Raw genomic sequence first — 25,166 nt, forward strand, 5'->3', positions numbered from 1 at the left:
TTTCAATGTACATCAACCAAAACCCAAAGGTAAAGATAAAAAAAAAAAAAAAAAAACTACGTATAGTCCTAACAGGAAACCAGGAAGTAGGGATGGACCAAAAAAATCTTCACAGCACTACAATAGCCCTTATGGCTACAGGTGACCCCCTGTGTGTGGGAACAGTAGGTATTTGGTGTGTTTTGGAGGGCTCACACTTTCCATCACAAGTGTAACAGAGTGGATTATTGGCCTGGGTCCCCTTCTCTACCGACCACTAGGCTACTCCAGGGACCTGCTTGCTGCTCTAATAAGACCGACTGTAACATACAAACCTGTCAGAGGATGGTATGTACTGTTTCTTTCACATCTTTGGGGGGTAGGAAGGGGTCAGTGACTACTAGGGGAGTAAGGGGGGGGGGGGTCATTTCTTTATTCCTCCAGTGGTCACCTGGTCATTTAGGGCACTTTTTTGTGGCTTAGTCATTATTAAAACAGGTCTAGCTCAAAACATCTTGGTTTTAGTCTTGGAGATTTTCATTTTGTTCCATTATGAGTGAAAAATGACCAAGTCTTAGGAATGCCCAAATCCCGCGCCCTTAACATGCCCCCGACACATCCCCTTGAGATTTGGATGCACTGCAGATGAACAGCATAGAAAAACATCTGGAAAATGGGTTTCAAAAACAGCGATTTGGATATTTTGATGAGAAAAACGTCCATCTGCCGGTTTATGCCACTTTTTAAATGTTTCTCTCTTTCAAAAATGAGCCCCATCTGCACATACTTACAAATGAGAAAAAGCCAAATGATCACCGATATTGTTATGTCCAGCACCAAAGATATCTTTTAAACCAAATTTGGTAGAAATACCTTCTGTGTTCCTTTGTATGCATTTATTTCCTTTCTGGTTCCTGTATAGAAATAAAACTCGCTGATTTTGCAAAATACTAACCTGTATAAAGAGTTCTTTCAGCAAAGCATAATGTGGCTGTTCATCAAAGGTCTGTGGGGGAAAAGAAAAAGAATAAAAATGTATGCATTCTGCAGCTTCTATATTTAAAGGCAGCTTAACGGCACCCAAAGAGTCAAAATTCAGAGGCTGGAGTCCTGAGCTTACCGAATCAAAGGAGAGAAGAGGCCTGGATCCTCTCAGACAGTTTCCTGTCATTTTCAGCTCAGCCAATGTGTGAACTACAAACAATTGAAAAGCAGGAGTAACTTGAATGTCAAGAATTTAGTAACAAGCGTCTTACATTTTAAGGACTTGCTAATCTTGAGACATATTTTGTATTCATGTAGAAAAGTGAACAGTTCATTGGTGGATAAAATTTGGTACTCTTTTTTTGTAATTGATAATATTTCCTCTGATTATTGCTATTTTTCTTGTATATCACGGAGCATTTTGGTAATATGTTAAATTTGAAATTTATAAATAAAACATTTCAAAACAAAAGAGAACAGTTCAAAGCCAGCTTCAACTTACTATTCTGCACTAGGAACTTAGCTGACGGGCCTTGGGGACAATTCGCAAGCCTGTAACAGAAAGAGGAGTATAAAATTTAGTTGTGGTTAAGAAAAATGTTCTATGTAGAATACTGTGAAAATGTCCAAGGGCACTGTATGTTTACTATTAAAAATGCTAGTTTTATTTCCCTTGGCTGATCTATCTTCTAGGTTGTCTGATTAGTATCCAATATGAACATTACAATGTAGTCAGCAGGCACTTCCAAATGTCTCTCTGATTACTTTTGCTTATAACATTTCTATGCATGCACATATGTTTTCAATAAGGGCCAAAAAGGTGGATTAAATTACTTTATTAGAATACAGACTAGAAAGGGATTTGAAAGCTTTAGACAATAAAACCAAGAATATCGTATATCTGTATCCCTCCATGATTCAACTGAACCTTGAGTATTGCATACAATTCTGATTGATGAATCTCAAAAAGATATCCTGGAATTAGAAAAAGGGACAGAGAAGTGTGACCAAAATGATAAAGGGAATGAAAACAACTCTCATATGTGGAAAGGCTAAAGAGGTTTAGGGCTCTTCAGCTTGAAGAACAGATGGCTGACAGGCGATATGATAGAAGTCTATAAAATCTTAAGTGAAGTGGAACTGGTAAATGTGAATAGATGGTTTGCTCTTTCAAAAAATACAAAGATTAGGGAGAATGCATGAAGTTACAAAGCAGTGCATTTAAAACAAATAAGAGAAAATATGTTTTCATTTAGTAGGCAATAAAGCTCTGGAACTCATTGCCAGAGGATGTGCTAAAAGCAGTTAGTGTAGCAGGGTTTTAAAAGGTTTAGACAAATTCCTGGAAGAAAAGACCATAAACCATGGTCACTACTTATCCCTGGGGTTGATAGCATTGAAATTTTGCTACTATTTGGGATCCTGCCGGGTACTTGTGAACTGGACTGGCCACTGTTGGAAAGAGAATACTGGGCTTAACCCTCCATTGCACCTGGTACAAAATAAGTACCTGAATATATGTAAACCGCTTTGAATGTAGTTGCAAAAACCTCAGAAAGGCGGTATATCAAGTCCCATTTCCCTTTATGACTTATTACTACTGTAACCCACTCAGAACTGTAAAGATGGGCAGGTTATAAATACATTGCATTAACCAATAAATGACATATATAGCTTTCCATCTATTTCCATTACTCCCTATTCATAATGGTTTACAACTTATGTATATTTAGGTTTTCAAACATTTTTATTGATGACACGTCAAAATAACACATCCAGTTATAGAGGTGTACAGAGATTCAAATGCAATACCTCCACAATAAAGACCAAAGCTAAAAACTGTCAAACTTTTGACAATTTTTAACTCCCCCAACTCCAGCCCCCACCCCTACCCTACAACTTAATCAATACGAAAACTGAGTGTTGGCAGTATACAGTATAACAGTTTGTTTTTTGTTGTTGTTACATTTGTACCCCCCGCTTTCCCACTCATGCCAGGCTCAATGCGGCTTACATATTGTATACAGGTACTTATTTGTACCTGGGGCAATGGAGGGTTAGGTGACTTGCCCAGAGTCACAAGGAGCTGCCTGTGCCTGAAGTGGGAATCGAACTCAGGTCCTCAGTTCCCCAGGACCAAAGTCCACCACCCTAACCACTAGGCCACTCCTAGTGGTACATATGTAAACCATACAATACTAAGGGGATTAAAAACAAACAAGATACAATTTGCACCATCCAATTCACACACACAAAAAAAATCTGGACATTATAACCCCTAGAATATCACTAAGTTCGTGTGAGAACTGTCTGGACTCTTATGGTCATCCCCCCATGGTTGACCACTGTCAAGTAACAGGTAATATAAATGGAGTGGAAAAAAAAATCTATACAGTCCTGGGAAAGCACTGAAGTCGTGATCCTCTGTGCAAAGCACTCTACAGGCGGTTTAAGATGAAACTACATGCCTTAGGAGACAAGGAAAATATATATGGTTCCCAAATTGACAGCATCTAGGTGAAGCGCCCAACATTCTACGTTCCCATATCATATGTTGCTGTAACGAGTTCTGCCAGCACCAAAAGGATGGGGATTCATATGTGGTCCAGACCTTGAGTACTGCTTTCCTGCCCAGGAATGTCGCCTTGCAGAGAATTTTCCACTGTCCTCCTCCTTGAAACTGAACCACCTCAGTGGCTTATGTTTATTTAATATACCGCCTCTTGTAAGCATACATAAAAATCTATAAATTAATATTACAATTAAAATTAAAAAACAGAAAAGGGAAGATAAAGAGGAAAAATAATGGTAGACTACAGTCATTCACCCTGAGGGCCCAGAACATCTGTGACTACTGAGGCTGAAAAGCCTGCTGAAATAAATGAGTTTTGAGTACAGGCTTAAATTTAAGAAAGGATGGTTCGGTATGAAGAGCTACAGGGAAGGTATTCCAAAGGAGGAGGGCCACACAAAAGAAAGCAGAGTATTATGTAGAGTCCAAGGGGTAGGAATATATAAATGATCATCATGCAATGATCTTAATATTCCTGAGGGGGAATGATGATGAGACAGAAGAGGCCAAATAGCCTGGTATCTCATTATAAAGTGCTCTATGCACTAAGGGATTCTTTTACAAAGCTGCGCTATCAATTCTCGGTGCGGCAAATGAGAGGAAGCTCATAGGAATTGAATGGGCTTCCTCTCATTTGCCGCACCAAGAATCGGTAGCACGGCTTTGTAAAAGAGGTCCTATGACAAGAAGTTTAAATTGTATATGGAATAGTGTTGGCAACCAATGATATTTCATCAAAAAAGAACTTGGCATATGAGATCATCCTTATAGTAGTATTCTGCACTGTTTGAAGGTGTCTAAGAAGGTAGTGTGGAAGACCTAAATACATGATATTACAATAATCTAATCGTGATGCAATTATGGCATATAGCAAGACTTTCTGTGATGACTCATCCAATGGTACAGCCATACACTTTACAGTCAAAGAAATATTCAGTATAACAGTAAATGATGGCAGATAAAGACCTGTACAATCCATCCAGTCTGCCCAAAAAGGCATCCAGAGCTGCACCCATCACCCTGTGCAGGCTATCATTCACTATTAAATGCTGGTTGGCAATCTGCCATCATGCCAACCACATATAGGAAGTTAAATATAACTTTAAACCAACTATATATTTCACGTATCTGCATTTGTGGTGAAGAATTCAACACAACTGAACATTTCATTACTATTCCAATGAAGGCCAGGCCCCCTACTCTACAAATTTTCTGAACCACACAATTGGCCGCCAACCTGGAAATATTCACACCATAGCATTTTGTCAATCACAGAATAAAATAAACACAGAGTGTGGAGTCCAATGGGAAAACTCTAGCTCTGTCCTCTGCAGACCAGCTGCCAGGAAGATCTTGCTGCATAGCTTTAAGACATAAGCATCGCCACACTGGGACAGACCAAAGGTCCATCTAGCCCAGCACTCTGTCTCCAACAGTGGCCCATCCAGGTCACAATCACCCGACAAGATCCACGGAGCAAAGCATTTTGTACTGCTTGTCCCAGGAATAGTGGATTTTTCCCTACGTCCATTTAATAACATTCTATGGCCTTTTCCTTCAGGAAGCTGTTCAAACCTTTCTTAAACTCTGCTAAGCTAACCGCCTTAACCACATTTTCCAGCAACGAATTCCAGAGTCGAATTATGCGCTGAGTAAAGAAAATTTTTCTCTTGTCATCTCATGCCCCCTTGTCCTAGTATTTTTGGAAAGCGTAAACAGACGCTCCACATCTATCTGTTCCACTCCACTCATTATTTTATATACCTCTATCATATCACCCCTCAGCCGCCTTTTCTCCAAGCTGAAGAGCCCCAGCCGCTTTAGCCTTCCCTCATAGGAAAGTCGTCCCATCCCCTTAATCATCTTCGTCGCCCTTCTCTGCACCTTTTCTAATTCCACTATATCTTTTTTGAGGTGCGGCGACCAGAATTGAACACAATACTCTAGGTGCGGTCGCACCATGGACCAGTACAGTGGAATGCAGCAGAGGTAACGATAAACCTGTTCTTGCTGTGAATGAGAACAGCATCACCCTATTCATTATTAAACCCCCAATTTCAGCTGTGAGGCATCAGACTTTAAACATATAATCAGCTGTAGGATCTCCTATAGCGCAAAGCTATTTCAGATCCAAGCTCTCAAACTGCCATCAATCGTTTGCCTCAGATAGCCCAGTTTAAACTAACATTAAAAACCATTTAAAATATCATACCAAAATATTGACTTCCAAAATTGTGAAGATAGTGAAGTCTAGCTGGATGTATTCAAGGACTGGGTTGAGAATTCCTGCTCGAATCTGATTATAGGGTCAAAAATTGCTGTTAGCTGACAGACTGGTTGTAGAGAAGGTCTCATTAAGGAAATTAATGGTGCTCTCTGACCTTAAGCATCCTGGTATCAATGCATTAATTTCATGCCCCATAGGCTCATGGACAACAGTGGAATGTGGCTAAAAGTCAGAGTTTCACATAGAGGTTAAAAAAATTCTCTCTTTGCTATGTAACAGTCAGGTCTACCCCAGGATATCCACAATAAATAAGCATACAAACCTCTCTCATGCATATCCACTTTGGGTATCCTGGAAGTCTGACCGTCTAGGCGTGTCCTCAGGACTGGGTTGAGAACCACTGGTCTGAACTGATTCACTTTACTTTATGGGTTCTTATATATCACACTATCTGAACAAATTCAGTTCAATGTGGCTCACAAAATGAAACAGTTGTATATTAAGGTCCTCTAGTACAAAATGAATATAATATCTCCCTTAACTACATAAGATAATCCTGTACATTTCTAACATACTTCAATTTGTAAGTATATAAGTGGTATGTCTAAGTATATTCATTATTGCCTACACTAGATAATTGACCTTCGTCTGATAAAAATTCCTTGAAAAAAATAAGATTTAACCATTTTGTGAAAATGTAGGTAGTCAGTTTATTTTCCTTAATTCAACTGGTAATTGATTCCATGACTTAGCAGCAAGGTAGGGGAATCCTGCAGCATAAATGGATTTATATACTAAGCCCTTGTAACTGTAGAAGTGAAGCTGGAGAAAGTTCCATGTTCCCAACAAAGAGTTCCTTAATAGAAGGTCTATAAGAATGTATGTATAGTCTGGGGCCATCCCTTGGGATCATTCTGAAAACGAAAACCAAGAACTTAAAGTATTTAAGCACTGCTGAATTTAGTTTGCCTTATCACTGAGTTGGATATACTCTTAGCTGCAAATAATAGGACAAGTTACAGAGGTATACATAGAGAACCAATAATAAAGGTTCAATATGACATACTTCATCACCCCAAAACCACACGTGTGTACTCACCACATATAAAGATCCTGCTTTTTCTTGGCTTCAAAATAAATACATTTGTTGCAGTTTTTAATCTCACAAACCTAGACAGAAAAGGACAGAATAAGAGAACTAAAATCAAGGTGTCATGACCCTCGTAGACATTCTGGGAGGACTATTAATTGCATCAAACTGATTAAAGGAATCTAATAGTTTATATTTGATTCTAATGTCACAGAGAAATTCTACTAAGCCCAATTTTCTTTTAAAGCTAGAGAGGTGTGGTAGCCGTGTTAGTCCACTCTTAAAGTGATTTTCCGATCTGACGAAGAAGGGCAACCTTCGAAAGCTAATCAAGAAATGTATTAAGTTATGTCCAATAAAAAAGGTATCATCTTATTTTCTTTTCCATGTTTTATTTTGTTTGATTTCTATTGATAACCTTTTAAAGCTATTAATTCCTGAAAAAACAATAACAGTTCAATGCGGGCTGAAACTCCAGCAGCAGATCAGGAGCTTAATTTTATCAAAATAAACAAGTTGAAGCGTGCATACTCTTAACCATGGCACAAAGGCATGTTTTGTGGAGAGTGTGCACGGCTAGGGGCAGTGTGTGCATGTGACCAAACAGAACTGGCAGAGGAACTGAGTGCTTGGGAGTATTATGAATGTCAGAAGGGCTGAGTAAATTAATAGATGGATGAAAACTCACAGCAGAGCTCAGAAACTGAGTGAATGGAGGATTAAGGAGATATAGATCCTTGAGTGACTGAGTCAATAGGAAAAGGGAACACAGTGAGCGAATGTGTGGGGTTACAAAGTGAGTGTGTGTGTGTGTGTGTGTGTGTCAGACTTAACCCCTCTTGTTTTCTTCCCTTTTGTTCCTTTCTCTCCTGAAGTCCTGCACTTTCCCCTTCCCTCTCACATCTAACCCATGCTTTTATATTTTCCTTTCTCCCTCTCACCAGGATGCCCCTTAGTCCTGCTGCTTCCTTAACTGGTGTATGTATACCCAAAGGGAACAAAGAACACTGTGACATAATACTCTTAAAAAAAAAAAAAAAAAAAAGGAAAGAATTTTAAAAAAGAGGAAAAAGGCATCAGATGTCCATCAGTGGCTTCATTAACTGATGGCAAGTGGGACATTCTGCTGGCTCTTTAACATCAGCCACCAGTTCCTTCCCTCATGTAACTTAAATCTCCACAGTTACAGGGCTGGGTTAAAGGCAGTGGTCACCCAAGGAGAAACTTTAGCCTTGCACCCCTTTAATTAAGGTTCAGGCCTGTGGTCCACCCCATTCCCCAGATGTTGACAATTTTTATTTATTACATTTGTACCCCGCGCTTTTCCACACATGTGGCTTACATAGTAACAATATAAAGAAATTACAAAGTCATAAGAAGAACATACAGTTGAATTAAACTCGACAGTCAATTATTCCACAACAATCTCATCAAAATGCATGACTGGAGATCATATGTTTATTAAATATTGCAATTTGTTGCTTTGTACTGGTCCCCCCTCCCCAAGAAGCTGCCACCCTAGATAACTGCCTAGTCTTCACTGATAGTTAGGCCGGTCTTGCATAGGCATAGCTTTGTTGGCACAAAATTACTTGTATGCATAGACAGATGGAGCCTCAACAATAAGCAGCATCACCTATTACAAAACACATCTATTTGCACTTAGATTTCACGGAGACCAAACATGCAATTCTCTTGGACAGAGCCCAAGTGTAACCCCAACAAGTAAAGGGAATCACCTCATTGATCACAAATAGCTTGTCCTTACGGTCCATTTTAGTGTCTGCAAACAAAAGTAGGAAAAAAAGGTAAGTGGGAAATAAACTGACTTTTTTTTTTTTTTTACAGAAATTAAAGGCCTTGCGAAACTTCTTTGCACACAGAGAGAATGGGTGACAAGCCTCAGTAAAGCAGGATTTAAAGCTTGAACTGGCATTACTAAGAATATCTAGAAATAGTTGAATCTGGTAATGGAAAGTTTACAGCCCACAGGTTTAACATTGGAAGACTAAGGATCTACTCCTACCTCCCATACAAACTATGTCATCTAGGACAAATTGCAACCTCTTTCTCAAAAGTTGAAAAAAAAAAGGCATGGTACGCAATGTAACCTGTATAAGGCCATGCATAATGTGACAGCAGAGAATTAGCAATTAAATAATCATACACAAAATAGAAATTTAGGTCTGCTAGCTCACCGAGCCAGCCAATCTATACAATATTTTAAGGGACCTCAGAAAGAACCTGAAGCCTTTCAATGCTGTCGGATATCCAAAATAAAAAAAAAAATAAAAAACCTAACAAACCTAGACATCCATAATCATTTAACAATTACTCCTTATTTTCAACAGTAAATGTACATGGAAAGTTTTTCTTTTAATTGTATCTAGACAGCTGATTTGTGATTAATAGTGGGTTTGGGTTTTTTTGACAGACTAGCGATGTCAGTGTTGGTTTTGATTGGACAACTATGGTTTTGAAGATAAATATAAGACCCGCCTCACTGCAAGCGTCAAGACAGGCGTGAGAGCCACACCTTGTTTCCTTGATTGAAAATACGGAGTTATTGTTAAATGTTTGTGGATATTTAGAATCGTAAGGAGCTTTTTTGTTGTTGTTGTTGGGACCTATGATTAATTACATATCTCTGAATAAGCAACAGCACTGAAAGGTGTATGTGTGTGTCCAAATTCAATAAATGGCAATTTAATTGAACAAGCCAATTAGTGCCAATAATTGGGCCCAATCAGTTACTGGTGCTAACTGCCATTAATTTTAATTTACTTGTGGCTCCAGAAAGGGGGCATGGCCATGGGAGGATCACAGGCATGCCTGCAATTTATGTGCACTGTTATAGCATAACGAGGATCCATGCCTATTGTAAGAACAAGGATTTACACCAGGGTTCAGCTGGTGTAAATAAACGTCTCCAATCTTTGAACGCCGTTTATGCAATAATGCTAAGTACTATTTTTTTCGGTGCCCATCTTTCAGGGCCATTTATAGAATTTAGTCCATAGCACATAACATGACAAGAAGGTATGGAGAAATTAGGTCTTACCTGATAATTTTCTTCCCGTTAGTCCTTCCCACTATTACAGAACCTGAGGGACAGTTGTGTCCATCAACCAGCAGGTAGTGACAGAGAACTGAAAACTGAGGTGAGACATCACTCTTGCCATCCAGTCCAACTCCTCAGTATTTACACAGACAAGCAGCAAGGATAATACTCAGAATAAACACAACAACAACAACCTTAAACAACTCACTCACTAACCAGATGAACAAACATGTGGACCTTTGTCATCCCTGGACAACTTATACAGAACAAGAGATATGAGAAAGCAGAATGCAACAGTCGTTGTCTGGGCCAGTACTTCACACTGACTAAACATCTCAGAAATCTCAGGAATAGTAGGAAGAACTAATGGAAAGAAAATTGTTTCTCCTTCCATCCCGTAGCTTCCCACTATTCCAGAACTTGTGGGATGTTTAGAAGCAATTCCTTGAGTGGGTGGGATCCTGGTGCCACGGCCCTGAGGACCAAAGTCCCAAAATTGGCTTCTCAGCTAGCTGCAATGTCCACCCTGTAAAGCACGGTGAAGGTATGCAGCATCGACTATGTCACCATCTTGCAAATATCCGAAGAAGGCAGTAAGGTAGTCTCTGCCCAGGATGTCACTGTACCCCTCGTAGAATCAGCCTGCAAGGCCTGAGAAGCCTGCTTCCCTGCAAGCAAAAAGCTGTCACGATAGTCTCTTTCAGACATTTAGCAATTGTAGGTTTAGAAGCCATGAGGCCAAGTCTCTGCTTACTAAAAAGCACAGAGTCCAATTTGCAAAACTCACTCATGACTTCCAGATATCTAGTGAGTACTCTATGCACATAGAGACGCCTCAAGGAAGAATACTGAACCTCTTCGTCCTCTCTGCAAAAGGGCATAAGCTCCACAGACTGGTTGAGACGAAATGCGGATACCATTTTCAGAAGAAAGGCGAGAACCGTGCATAGGGAGACCCCTGCCTCCAAAAAGCGGAGGCAGCCCAACAAGAGCCTGAAGCTCTGAAACCTATGTATCAATGCAACAGCCCCCAAGAATGCTGTCTTTTGCATAAGATCGTTCAAGGAAGCACTCCAGAGTAACTCAAAAGGAGGCTTCTGCAGAGTCCGAAGGACTAAATTAAGGTTCCACTCAGGACAGGGCGTATGAAAGGGATGCCACAAGCGACCCACAAGAATCGAACGATATTCGGGCGAGTCACAAGAGACGTCTTCTGTAGTTGGCCCCTGAAACAGGTCAAAGCTGCAACCTGAACTTTTAGAAAACCCAATGACAATCTTTTCTGAAGGCGTGTCTGGAGAAATGATAGGATGTGAATGTTCTGAGCAGAGAAGGAAGAAAGTCTGCACGCAGAACACTACCCATAGAACGTCCTCGCATACACCATGGATGTAGCGTTTCTGAGTTTGAAGTAAGGTAGCAATGACAATCAGAATAACTTTTTCGTCTCAACCAAGCCCTTCTAATGGCCAAGCTGTAAGACTAAAAGGGCACGGATCTCCTCTATGAGCACTGGACCTTGCTTCAGTAGGCCGAATACCTGCGGAATATGGAGAAGATACCCGTCCAGCAGTCGAATTAGGTCCCAATACTATGGCCAATACAGGGCTACAAGAATTATTCAACCCGGTGCAATGCAATCCTTTTCAACACCAATGCCATGGGCCAAGGAGGGAACACATATAGTAGATGTTTCTCCGACCAGGGCTGCCATATGGCACCAATCCCCATAGAGCCCGATTCTTTCCAATGGCTGAAGAACTTGAGCACTTTGGCATTCCGTTTCATCGCCATCAAGTCCAAAACACAAGAACTCCATCAGTCCACTTTACGCTAAAAAACCCTGGCTGCATAGCTCCCATTCTCCGAGGTCCAAGGAGCGCCTTCTGAGAAAGTCAGCGATATGAGCTGCCAACAAGCACAGAAGATTTTTCTCAGCCCAACTCATGAGGCAGACCGCCTCCACCAAGAAAAGATGGCTGCAGGTCCTGCCTTGCTTGCTGATATAAGCCACCGCCATTGCATTGTTGGAGAAAACATAAAACACAGAAAAGGTGCAAGTCGCACAAGGCATTCCATACTGCCCTGAGCTCTAAGTGATTTATCAACCACTAAGACTCTATTCTGTCTGTGTAACCTGTGCCAGAAGGAACTTGTAATGAGCTCCCAAACCCAAGTTACTGGCCTCCGTTGTCACCACCTCCCATTGTGTTATTAAAAAAAAGCGTCAATTGTCAAATTCCTGGGTGACAACCACCACTGCATATGCCGACGGGCAGCCAGTGTCCAAAGAAGATGAAATTCATAATTCTGTGACACCAGAGACTAGCGTCAGAGAAGAGACTCCTGTGAAGGCCACATATGAGCCCTTGCCCATGCACAGTTCCAACACCGCTGTCACTGACCCCAGAACTTGGACATGGTCCCAGACTCTGATCCTGCCATGACTGAGAAGACAATGAATCTGGTGAACCAGCTTTGACCTCCTGCATTCTGTGAGGAAGATCCTTTCTTGATATGTCAAATGAAATGCTCTGATACTCCAGTGTCTGCGATAGAGTTAGTCTGCTCTTCTCAAAATTGATCACCCAACAACTGAAGAAGACAGAGAACTGTCTATTGCTGCCACACTATCCTAATAGCACGACGCACAAAGAAGCCAGTCATTGAGATACAGATGAACTCTTGATTCCCTGGTCCCGAAGAAAGACCGCCACCACCACCATAACCTTGGTAAACGTGTTTGGTGCCTTGGCAAGACTAAAGGGCAAAGCCCTGATCTGACAGCCCAGTATTGCAAGATGTAGCTTATCTGGGTTTAAAAAAAAAAAAAGATATGGACAAGTTCCTGGAGGAAAAGTCCTTAGTCTGCTATTGTGATGGATATGGGGGAAGTCACTGCTTGCCCTGGGATTGGTAGCATGGAATATTGCTACTATTTGGGTTTCTGCCAGGTACATGTGGCCTGGACTGGCCACTGTTGGAAGCAGGATACTGGGATAAATGGACCACTGGTCTGACCCAATTATGCTCTTAACCTTAGATTCAGCGGCTATATGGGTATATGCAAGTAAGCTTCCTTGAGATCAAGGGCGGTGAGAAATTCTCCTGCTTGAAACATAGAAAACTGTAGGCAGATAAAAACCATATGGTCAATCCATGCCATCTATTCTCCCTATCACTCCCTTAGAGATCCTATGTACTTGTTCCAAGCTCTCCTGAATTCAGATACTACTTTTGCCTCTACCATTTCCACCAGAAGGCCATTCCACAAATTCACCACCCTTTCCATGAAGTAGTATTCTCAGGTTACTTCTGAGTCTATCCACTTTCATCCTATGCCTCCTCGTTCCAGAGCTTCCTTTCAATTGAAAGAGACTTGCTGCCTGTGCATTTATCCTGCATAGGTATTTTAACATCTTTATCATATTTCCCCTCTCCCACCTTTCTTCATATTAAGATCTTCAAGTCTGTCCCTATACGCTTCATGATGAAGACCACTGAACATTTTAATAGCCGCCCTCTGAACCAACTCCGAGGCTATGACTGCTTTTAGTGTTTCCATGTGAAAGTGGGATGCACTGAGATGGCGGTTTAGACCTTTGAGATCTAAGGTTGGACGAAAGGTGCCTTCCCTTCCTTGGGACAATGAAGTAGATGGAGTATCTGCCTCGCCCATTTGGCCTGGGGAACTGGAACAATGGCTTGGAGCACCAGCAAGAATCTATGGTGGCCTGAAAATCGATCGCCTTGGTTCCCTCCCAACAAGAAGACTGCAAGAAGAGAGGAGCAACCAGGCAGGAGAATTCCAACTTGTAACCTTCTGTAAGGATATCCAGAACCCACTGTGCTATTGCGATTTTGGCCCACTCCTCCCAAAACACTTGAAGACATCCTTTCGTCAGAGGACTAGCCTCGCATCACTGCGAAGCTTGGGAAGCACTGGGCACCCTAGCTACTGAGGACTTCCTGTCCACACAACAGGAAAACTGGTTGTCTGAAAGTGGGAATTCTGACCATATTGCTAACGACCAGGCCGGTACCATCTGATGTCTCAAAGTCAACAGCCACCTGAAACATGGACAACCAGAGGTTTTTGGCTTCTCGGGCAACCGTAGTGGCTTAGTTTCCCCCAGTTCTTTCACCAAGTTACTGAGAACTTCTCCAAATAGTCACTTGCCCCGAAATGGCAATTTCACAAGACGTGACTTTGACTCTGCATCCACTGCCCAATACCGCACCCAGAGCTGCCAACATTCTGTGACCTCCAAAGACATACTACGGGTTATAACCTGTAACATGTCATGAATAGCATCCACCAAGTAGGTCAACCCTGCTTCCAGGTGGGCGTTATGGGACCTGTTGCAGACTGCTGATGCCACTTCAAGCATGCTCTTGCCATGAACTAGCTGCACACTGACGCCTGAAGACCCAAAGAAGCCACTTCAAAGGCTTGTTTCAGTGAGCCTTCTAGCTTCCTATCCTGTAGGCCAAATAGAGCAATGCCCCCTTCCAACAGCAAGGTGGTCCTCTTGGTCACTGCTGTATCAAGGAAGTCCACCCCAGGAAGTTGAACTTTCTCTTTCTCCTCCGGAACCAAACAGGTAAAGGCGAGCCATGGCCCTTCCCACTCTCAGCCCCACATCCACTGAGGCCCATACTGCTGACCAACTGGTCCAGGAGCAAATCACTCAGAACCAGAGGTTGAAAAGTGTGTCCATCCACCTGCTGGAGATAGAAAATCCTAAGAGGCTGGACTAGATGCCAAGAGAAATATGTCTCAGCTCAGTTTTTAGATCTCTATCTCCACCTGCTGGTTGATGGACACAACAACTACTACTACTACTACTACTAATTAACATTTCTAGAGCGCTACTAGGGTTACGCAGCGCTGTACAAACTAACAAGGAAGGACGGTCCCTGCTCAATGGAGCTTACAATCCCAGAGGTTCTGGAATAGTAGGAAGTCAGGTAATAGAATTCAGTTTTAAGCCAGGATCAAGCTGGGTACCATCTCAGACTTGATATTTACTGCCAGTGCTCTTCTAATGCTTGCACTGTGTCAAGAACACTACGAGTTGTCTACTGCTTAGAAAGCACCATCAGGGCTTTCCTCCTGGGAGGATAAGTGAGCCTATTTCTGTATTCACTGCAGTCTTCAATAACATGTAAATGCACTGAGTAATTTGCATTTGTGAACAGCCTGTATGCTAGGATGCAGCTGCTTGGAAAAGACAGCTCACTGCTTGTCAGCCTTATTCTTTGTGCTGCACTGCACTAACCAGACAGTGAAAAACATTGAACTGTTCCTGCAGGTTTCATGTTAAGTCCCTGACAAAGATCTTAAGAGGTGAAACGTGGTCAATTTTGGTTGTTAGAGGAAAATTATATGCTGATTTTATATATCTGCGATGAATAAATTTAGTTTTATTCTACCATGTGGATCTGCTTTCCTTTTCTGCTATTTTGGATCTTGCAGACCGCTTGCCTGTATGTTTTTTGGGACTTAGAATTTACATGCATCATATTGTACAATACACATTGACAGTTCTGCGTGTAAATTCTAATTAATGTCAATTAGTGTCAATAATTAAGTGGCAATTATCAAAGCTGATTGGCTTAAGTAATTACGTTGCGTGCGCAAATCCAGAATATGACTGGATTTGCGTGTGCAACTTAGTTGCGCTATATAGAATCCAGGGGATAATGTACAATTAAGCTGTGAAACTGTTGCCAAAGGATATTATCAAGGCAACTAACATAAAAGGATTCAGCGAGATTTGGACAAGTTCCTGGAGGAAAAGTCCTTATTAGTCAGGTGGATTTTGGAAAACTGAGCTATGAGAAACAGATCAGACAGTTACTTGTAACCTGGACTTGCCACTGTCAAGAGATGATGCTGGCTCAATGGGCCTTGGTCTGACTCACCACGGCTTTTTTATGTTCTAATATTTAGCACTTACTAAAATCAAATAACAAGCAGTAAATAGTAATACATTTCTAAATGACAAAAGTATGCTTCAGCTCTGCTCGACATGATGGCAGCTCACCTGCTTTAGAGTGTGGCATCAGTGTTCTCAAGTCGTGCATTAAATGTCTTGTCCGAAAATTGATTCCTCTGGAGGAAAACACAAGTACCCTCTCCTTGTTCTTCCACTTCCCCTGAAGGAACAGATTCATAGGAGAACCCATTATTACATGCTGGAGACTGACAGGGTCACTAGTTTAAGATGTAATTTCCAAACACCATTACTGATCCTTGCCTATTCTGGTGTGTTTCACTTACGGTGAACACTTACAGAAGCGGGCTCCAAGAGAGACCTCGTACCTCAACAACAGAATTATATGGAGGAGGAAAAGTGTATAACACAAGTTATTATTACACAATGTGAGGTTCCATATTAGGAACTGTCACCCAGAAAAAGGATCTAGGCACATCCTGGCCAATTCACTGAAATCCTCTACTCAGTGTGTGGCAGTGCAAACAGGAATTATTACGAATTAATAGAAAACAAAGAATATCACAATGCCTTTGAATCACTCTATGGCAAGACCACACCTTGAGTACAGTGTGCAATTCTGGTCACTACAACTAAAAAAAAAAAAAAAGAAGATATAGAGGCATATTTTCAAAGCACTTAGCCTCCCAAAGTTCCATAGAAACCTATGGAACTTAGCCTCCCAAAGTGCTTTGAAAATAAGCCTGTATAGTGTAATTAGGAAACGTACAGAGAAGGGCAACCAAAACAATTAAGGGGATGGAGTAACTCTCATATGAATAAAGACTAAAGAGAATTTAGGGCTGTTCAGTTTAGAGAGGAGGCAGCTGAGAGGAGATATGACAGAAGTCTATAAAATAATGAGTGAAACAGATAAACTCAAATCCATTGTTTATGCTTTCAAAAAGTGCAAAGACTAAAGAACACACCACGAAGTTACTTTGTAATACATTAAAAACATATTGAAGAAAATATTTTTCCATTGAATGCATAATAAAGCTCTGAATACAATGCTGGAAGATTTGGTAAAAAGCATTTACATAACTGTGTTTAAAAAAAAAAGTACTGGGCAAGTTGCTGGAAGAAAAGTCTATAAACCGTTACCAAAGTAGATCTAGGGAAAGCTACTGCCTATCCCTGGTGTCAGCAGCACAGACTCTTGCTCTCTTGCTATTTTTTAGCATCCTGCCAGGTACTTGTAACCTGATAGGTCACTGTTGGAAACAGGATTCTGGGCTTTATGGACTATTGGTCTGGGCCAGGAGGGCACCTCTTATATTCTAAGTCTCATGTCTTTTGGAGGAGGCCCTGCATCATTTGAATCAAATTTGCCAAATTACTCAATTCTTGGATAAAAACTTCAGGGGACTCCTGGCTATGGTTTTGATAATCCACTTGCCTGCTTAGCTCAGATGAGTATTATCTGGGCTGGCAAGACTGTATGGGAACTGGGAGGAAGGGGACCGAAGCAGCTTAGCCTGGGGAGTGGAGATGCAGAAGGAGAAAGTGACTGGGCTGCAGAAGGAGAGAAGACTTCACTAAGTGAAGTGTGTGTGGTTGGGGGGAGATGGAGGAGAGAGGGCTGCGCACTGGAGCTTCTACCACTTTCTCTCCCCAACCCCCACGAATAGTGCAACATTATTATTAAGGTACCGTAACTACATACTTTTACATACTATTATCACCAACAAGTGCATTTTGCAACTATGTCCTGAATGAACTTTTGAATCTCTAATCTTGGCTTTGAACTTCCTTTTCCTAATGCACTATGGTAAACAGAATGCTGACTAACAGATGCAGCATGTCTACGGATAAAACTGAGGACAGAAATGGAAAACGAATACTGCAAATCTTGGGGTGGAGGGAAGAAAAAAAATCTGCAAAACAAAAAGCCATAACCAAAGCATATGGAGTAATGTGGTAAATCAGGGGCTTGTTTACAGTGATAAATTAATATAACATTTTTGATTGTCTTCCATTTATGAATCTTTGGTTAAGGTGCCAGTTCATCAGAGAACATCTCTCTGGTAACATTAAGGTATGCAGCTAAAACAGGACTAACCTTCTGCTGGCCCCTAGGCAAGAAAGCATTTTATAACTTCCTGGAGCAGTATAGACACATTTGAAAACTTCCCTGTGTGGTTCTGACTGCAGAGGATAACGTAGCAGGTGAGGAGTGCTGCTTATGGACTCCTGCTGCCTTGGAAGTCACGGAATTACACACCTGAAAGAAACCCTCCTAAGCATTTGGACCTTAGGCATGTCCCTAGCCTGCCTTTGTCTTAATCCTGTCTCGTGACTTCTATAGTAGCTGATGCTCCAGAAACCAGGCCTTCAGTAGAATACATAGTAATATTTTATAGACATTATACTGTGATTTCAGCTATTGACTGAAAATGCAATGCCGACATTACAAGACCCTCTGACAAAGATCTTACTATAATATGTGATAATATAAGGGCACTAGGACCCTAAAAACAGATACTCAGGGCTGGAAATTTCCAAAGTGCCAAGTCATTTGGGTGCTTAAAAGTTAGCACCCAGCACCTGTCACAAGCCTGATGTGGAAGACAAAAGTTGATATCTGCAGTGAGTTCAGCTGAAAGAGAGCAGCCTGGCTGCGAATGAGCAACAACAATGGTCCAGGCTGCATGAGAGCAGGGTCTAAGCAGAAAAAGAGCTGCCACTGAATGTGATAGGCCCCAAGCTCAGAGCAGTGGCTGTGGCCTGGCACTACTCCCCATCCAGGTCATGAGAGACTAGAAAAGGAGTGAACAAAAAAACAAAACAAAACACAAAAACACAGCCAAAAAAATGGTAAAAGAAATCCAAAAGTAGTAATGAAGCAAAAATTAAAGAAAACAAAGCGGTCCCTTCACTAAAGCTTAGCATGCGCTAATGGACATTATAGGATATGATAAGTGCCATTTGGCCCATAGGTATAAAATAGGATGTGCAGCATTTAGGGGTCCTTTTACCAAACTGCAGTAAAAGGGGCCCTGTGGTGGCACTGGCGTGCGAGTTTGCCTTGCGCTGAGCCCCATTTTATCACTGCCAGAAAAGGGGCTTTTTTCTGGAAGGAAACGGCTGTGCGCTAAGCCAAGGCATTGGCACGCAGCCATTTCCTGTGGAAGCCCTTACTGCCTCCTACTTAGGAAGCAGTAGGGGCTCTGGGAGTAACTGGGCAGCGTGTGGCGCTGACCGATTACCGCCGGGCATGCCCCCTGTGCTAGAAAATATACAACTATTTTCCTGCACCATAATCGCCATGCACCAGAAGCGAGCCAGTAGTAGGGCCAATTTGGCGTGCAGTGATGCGGTGGTATTGCTACCGCCACTTTGCAAAAGGGTCCCTTAGTGGGTGCTAAGTTTTAGTAAAAGTGCCCCAAAATAAGCAAACAGAAATCTAAAAATATTTTATTTCATTTAAAATCATTTCTATTCCACAGAGTCATAAAATGAGACAAAAGCAGAAAAAGAATAAAGTAACAACAAAACAAAGAAAACAATAAACAAAAAATGTATTGTCCCAGCTCCTAAAATTTTATTTTTGTTACTTTTGTACCCTGCGCTTTCCCACTCATGGCAGGCTCAATGCGGCTTACATGGGGCAATGGAGGGTTAAGTGACTTGCCCAGAGTCATAAGGAGCTGCCTGTGCCTAAAGTGGGAGTCGAACTCAGTTCCTCAGTTACAAACTTAGGGTGTCTTTTACTAAGCTCCGGTAGCATTTTTAGCTCACGGTCTAGAAATCAGCTGGTGGTAAATGCTGAGATGCCCAAAGGAATATAACGGGCATCTCGGCATTTACCACCAACTCATTTCTACCGTGAGCTAAAAATGCTAGAGCAGCTTAGTAAAAGACCCCCTTATATTGTAAGCACTCCAGGGATAGAGAAATATCTAGTGTACCTGAACGTAAATCACCTTGAGCTACAACTGAATAAGACAGGAACTAAATCCCAAATTCCCTCCTTTCCCTGCTTGGTTCGATGGACCTTTGGTCTGACCCAGCATTGCACAGCCTATATTCTTATGGTGGCCAAGTTTTCTAAATACCTTTTCCAACCTTGAGAACACTCATTCCTTTCTAAATGAGGGGAACCGATCCTCGAATTCTTTGCTACTACCGATACAGTTATATATGTCTATCCATAGTACATTATATTACTCTATAAATTGTAATGATTTCTTTGAACCCCCAACTCACAAGTTAAAGTTGTGGAAAATCCAAAAACACTAAAAAAAAAGGGGGGGGGAACCCAATGGGGTCCTTTTACAAAGGTGTACTAGCATTTTTAGTGTACGCTAACAATTAGTGTGCGCTAAACACTAGATTCGCCCATAGAAATATATGGGTGTCGCTAACATTTAGTGCATGTTTATTTTTAGCGTGTACTAAAAACGCTAGCACACCTTTATAGAAGGACCCCAATGTGGAGTCTGGTTAATGCTGGATTCCAAATTCCAAATATTAACCTTCTAAAATGGGGAATAAACATATTTTCTAGGAATGCTCTAGTCCCACACAAAAAACTCCCACACCACGCCCCCTTTACATAAGAACATAAAAATAGCCATACTGAGTCAGACCAATAGTTCATCCAGCCCATATCCTGTTTCCAACGGTGGCCAATCCAGGTCACAAGTACCTGGCAGAAACCCAAATAGTGGCAACATGTCATGCTACCAATCCCATTTGCATGTACTTGGGTTTCTAATGTGCATATTCCAGCTTTATAAAATGGGAACTTACATTTAAGTGCCAGTTTATAGATATCAAACAAGAACTGCCCTTCTAGAATGACCACCATAACCTCCTAAAAACACACTGTAAACCACAAGTATAAACACAAAGGCTCTCTAATTAAAAAATTAATAGTATAAACAAAACTGTGTTTGCATGTCAAGTGGTGCTTAGATGGCAACTCTGGCTGTATCAACTAAGGGCGGAACTGGGCTGGCTTATACAGTCCAAGTCCTGCATAAAGCAATTTGGTAGTATGATGGGCTGACGAGAACTTCGACAGAAACTCCAGTAATTTGGTACGTGAGGATAGTGCCGAATAGACTTTTAGGGTCTGTGTCCCACAAATGACAACACAGATTTGGATAGGCTGAAGTGGGCTTTGACGGCAACTCTAGTAGTTGGAACATAAGGATAGAGCTGCGCAGATGGACTTCTTCGGTCTATGTCCCAGAAACGCCAAAGAAAGATCATGATCAAGTATATAACATCACGTTCATTGTTGATTTAATCTTGAATCGATAATGAATGTGACTGTTTGGCAGACTAGATGGACCATTAAGGTCTTTATCTGCCGTCACTTACTATGTTGCTACGTAACATGACCCAACAGTGTACAAGATAAAACGATACCAAAATCCATCACCAAACCAAATGACTATCCTTAGGGTAGGGCAAATGTATTTATCCATTCATTAAATTTTATTGATAATCTGTACAAAACTTCTATTCTGGGCCTGATGGCTCCAATATGGCATGACAAGTAGAACAGATTTTTGTTTAGCCTGATTGATGTATAGTTACTGACACAATTGAAATGACACCCTCAGGCCCTGTGCTTCAATACTCTCCAGTCTCATTCTTCTTCTAATGTCTGACACCTAGGTGGAACCCTTTGGGCGGGCAGAAGGAAACTGCCTATTTACATTTGCCTCTTCTGCCAGCTTCAGAGGCAAATGTGGTGGGTGTGCAGACATCATATGTTCAGACTTCAAGTGAATCTAGCAATAATATGCCACTCTCTCGTTTTAACAAATGGAAGTTGACAAACACGAGGAAGGAGATACTACCAAGAAGGTTCACTACAGGGGAGAAAAAAGAACTGCCAAAGCATTTTAAAAAATGAAGGAAATGGTAGTTTGCACAAGAGATTCTGTGTATATATGTATTAAACTGATGCCCAGATAACCAGAAGCAAATGCCGGCACTAGAGGCCATTAGCGAAGGACTAGCACCCACATTTGCCTGCGCCCCAGGATTAGATGCGGCAAGCCCGTGAATCTCAAAATGGCAGTGCACTGCCCTGTGCATTCTGGAATGCACTAGGTGGGGCTTAACTTCCATATAAGAGTTAAGCCCCATCCAGCACATCCCAGGATGCACCAGGCAAAGCGTCACCATTTTGAAGAGGCGCTTGCAGAGGGGAGGAGTGCTAGTCCTGGCCGTGGGCAAGGAGGGTGTGTAGGTGTGGAGGGCTAGAAGTCCCACTGGACCATCAGGGTCTTGTTAGTGTTGGGGGTGGGGGCAAGTGGTCCCAGCAGGTCTTTTTAGTGTTTGGGGTGGGGGTGTGTGCTTAGGTTTCTGCTGTTTGACAGGTCTAGGACTGGCGGATGACTATGCCTTAGGTACATGCTCAGGCACAATCCTAGAAGTACCCCTATGATCACAGCTAAGGGTGCATAAATTTGCATGCTGTTAGCTCTGATCACAGGGGCATTAATGCTCTGCGCTGTTCCTTCTGATATTCTGCACCTGAAAATTTTTCAACTGGCCAATATAATCTATCAGAGAATAGCTTCAAAACACACTAAAACGTATTGACCAAAAATCCTTAGGAGAAACCTAAAAAAAGGTCATCATTTCACCCACGTAGCACGCCACCAGAACTCTCTCAAAGAACAAGGTACACTTCAACGTCTAAATAATGAAGAAAAACTACTACCTAGATTCTACTTCATGGATAAGTTGCTTTGAAGATTAAAAAAGCTTCACCAAACTTGCCAGAGGCGGCCAGCATTCAGAATACCTGCCTCTCCTTACAGATCGGAGCTATGACTTACCGTAGTCGGGGCCTCCTTATAAGCTTGTGAAGCTCTATTCCCCTGAAAATAACTGATACAAGAAAGAGAACTTTCGCCACAAACACATTTACCCAGCGGAACGTCCTGAACATTACCTGAGACACCGGCGTCGGGATAACGTACTCATTCTCCGCCGCTCCACCGCCTGCATTTTCTGTAATCTTCGCTTTTTTATTACTTTTAATTGACTCAGAGACTCCACCACGCTTTCTCTTGCGAGCAGCCATCTTGGAGGGGGGGGAGGGGGGTAGTCCGGAAGTGGCGTCACGGCCGCACCCACGCTATTGACGTGTTCCCTGATCAAGGCTGGTACTCTGCTGGCTTTTGCCACGGCTCTCTCTAAGCGACCAGCGCCTCCTAATGGTAAGCGCAGCATTGCAGAAGTTGGTATAACAAGCAAAACACAGCCAAACAACACAAGAAACTTTCAGAAAACATTACAAAAGAGTATGTGTGACATTATTAACACCTAATCAACTCTCTCTCTCTCATTATTAGTGTTATACATATCAGATAGCTCAAAGATTTGTCTGGTATCAGAGAATTAGAGCTTCACAGGTAGGGTTACTATACCTCTGGATCCCCGGACATGTCCTCTTTTTCAGGGGACTTTCCGGGGTCTGGGCAGTTTTTACCAGCCTGCCCATTGGTTTCTGGGCGGATGGACTGGCTGGCAGGCAGGTGGATGGGCGGGCTGGCAAGCGGGCGAGTGGACAGACGGCCAGGCAGGTAGACGGGCAGGCGGACGGGCTGGCTGATGGGCCTTCTCTCTCCCCCATCTGAACCTACTGTAATGTTCCCTGGTGGTCTAGTGGCCTGTTGCTGCTGCTTCTTTAAAATGGCTGCTGAGACTTCTACACAGGGTCATTGGTTGCCTGTACCCCTCTGGGAACCTTGGGGGAAAGGGGGGGGGGGTCCTGCAGTGGCAGAATAAACCGGGGCTGAATTAAGGAGAGTTGCTGCCCCTTACAGTGGCAACTGAGGAGTGAGGAGCTCGAGTAAGAGGAACCCAGCCTGAGAGCAGGAACCTGAGCAGGCGAAGCCTGTTCATGGCCAGGGTGCAGCTCTGAGAAGTGCATTGCTGGAAGAAGAACAGACAAAAGGGTCTGTGTCTGAAGGACTGGATTGTGGTGAAAAGTATCAGGAGTAGCCTTGGATTATTGCTAGCCCGAAGGGACAGGTGGCGCTGTAAATATGTAAATACTTTGGGCTTACTAAGTGAAACAAGTTGGAAAGTGATCAAGGTTTTGCCACCCAATCTTGAATGTTGAGAACAAAGGTTAATTGTACCAAAGAAGTTATAAAATGGTTTATCTGAAGGTTGCAGAAAGTTCAGTAAAGTTGAATTTGCATAAAGACTTATTACTTGGAGTGCTATGTGGTTCTTTGGAATGGAAGTGAGGACACTTGCTCCCTGGATTGGCAGAGAACCCTCTTTGAAGCCCAACTTCATTCCCCACTGCCACCAGATCTCTATTCCGGACCTTGACCCTACACCCAGGCTCACCTAGAAAGGACTATATGGTATGGAAAGTGTGAAGTGAGAGAGTGAAAATCAAAAATAAATTCCACAAAACAAAAAAAATGAAAGTCCAAAAATAATCAAGTTTATAACCCTCTCCTTCACATGATCATATTTCACCAGAACGCTTCTTCAGAAGGATGGATCCAAAACCAGTGAATCCCACAAAACAAAAAATTGTTGCAACACAAAACCATTTTCAGTAGAAAACTTTCTAAACTATGCTTTATGTTTTTTTTTTTAAATTTTTGGATTTGTTAATCTCAAAAGTCTCTTAACTACTCACAGGTCGAGACCACCTGCAGCTCCCAGAAGAGTACAAACTTACAAGCAACACTTGTATGTCATCAAAACTTACCAACATAACACAAAAGTTCTAGATTGGGTACTGAAGGAGTCAACCACCCAATGACCATTCAACCTCTCAGTTTAAACCACCAGGATTAATCACATTCCACAAAAAAATCAATTTTTTCTCTTGATATAATAGCTTACAAGAACCAACCCCTCCCTTCAGCATGTGAATCTGCATAAGCACTATAAATTTCAAGTCTGTTAGGGGGTCTTTTACTAAGCCGCAGTAGCGTTTTTAGCTCACGGTAGAAATCAGCAGGTGGTAAACGCCAAGATGCCCATAGGAATGTAATGGGCGTCTCGGCATTTACCACTAGCTGATTTCTACCACGAGCTAAGAATGCTACGTCTTAGTAAAAGACAACCTTAGCACATGTTTAGCAAAGTGCCAATGTTGTACCAGTGGGGCCTCAATTTTACCAGTGTGAAAACAAGCTTAAATGTTCAGCCACACAATAGTTAATAGCATGTCTGGTCTGCCCAATATACACCTTTTGACATGGGGAAATCAGACAATACACCACTTGCATAGAATTACAATTGGTAACATT

At 42.0% G+C, this 25,166-nt stretch overlaps 2 protein-coding genes across 2 annotated transcripts in view; one reads left to right on the top strand and one right to left on the bottom strand.

The window, feature by feature from the left end:
* TTC23L (tetratricopeptide repeat domain 23 like) overlaps positions 1 to 1,108 on the top strand; it is a 101,171-nt gene extending 100,063 nt beyond the window's left edge. Inside the window, exon 13 of the transcript XR_003940973.1 lies at positions 1,030 to 1,108. The gene's annotated coding sequence lies outside the window, so the exon portion shown is untranslated. The remainder of the gene's footprint in view (positions 1 to 1,029) is intronic.
* The window catches only part of BRIX1 (biogenesis of ribosomes BRX1), a 30,816-nt gene extending 7,820 nt beyond the window's left edge, over positions 1 to 22,996 (bottom strand). Inside the window, exons 1-7 of the mRNA XM_030193021.1 lie at positions 22,835 to 22,996; positions 15,964 to 16,075; positions 8,592 to 8,635; positions 6,862 to 6,932; positions 1,466 to 1,515; positions 1,100 to 1,173; positions 935 to 985 (exon numbers count right to left, since the gene is read on the bottom strand). Coding sequence (XP_030048881.1) covers positions 935 to 985; positions 1,100 to 1,173; positions 1,466 to 1,515; positions 6,862 to 6,932; positions 8,592 to 8,635; positions 15,964 to 16,075; positions 22,835 to 22,966 — 534 coding nt within the window. The 5' untranslated portion in view covers positions 22,967 to 22,996. The remainder of the gene's footprint in view (positions 1 to 934; positions 986 to 1,099; positions 1,174 to 1,465; positions 1,516 to 6,861; positions 6,933 to 8,591; positions 8,636 to 15,963; positions 16,076 to 22,834) is intronic.
* Between the last annotated feature and the right edge of the window lie 2,170 nt (positions 22,997 to 25,166).

This window comes from Microcaecilia unicolor, chromosome 2 (genome assembly GCF_901765095.1).
Source record: "Microcaecilia unicolor chromosome 2, aMicUni1.1, whole genome shotgun sequence".
Classification (NCBI taxonomy): Eukaryota; Metazoa; Chordata; class Amphibia; order Gymnophiona; family Siphonopidae; genus Microcaecilia; species Microcaecilia unicolor.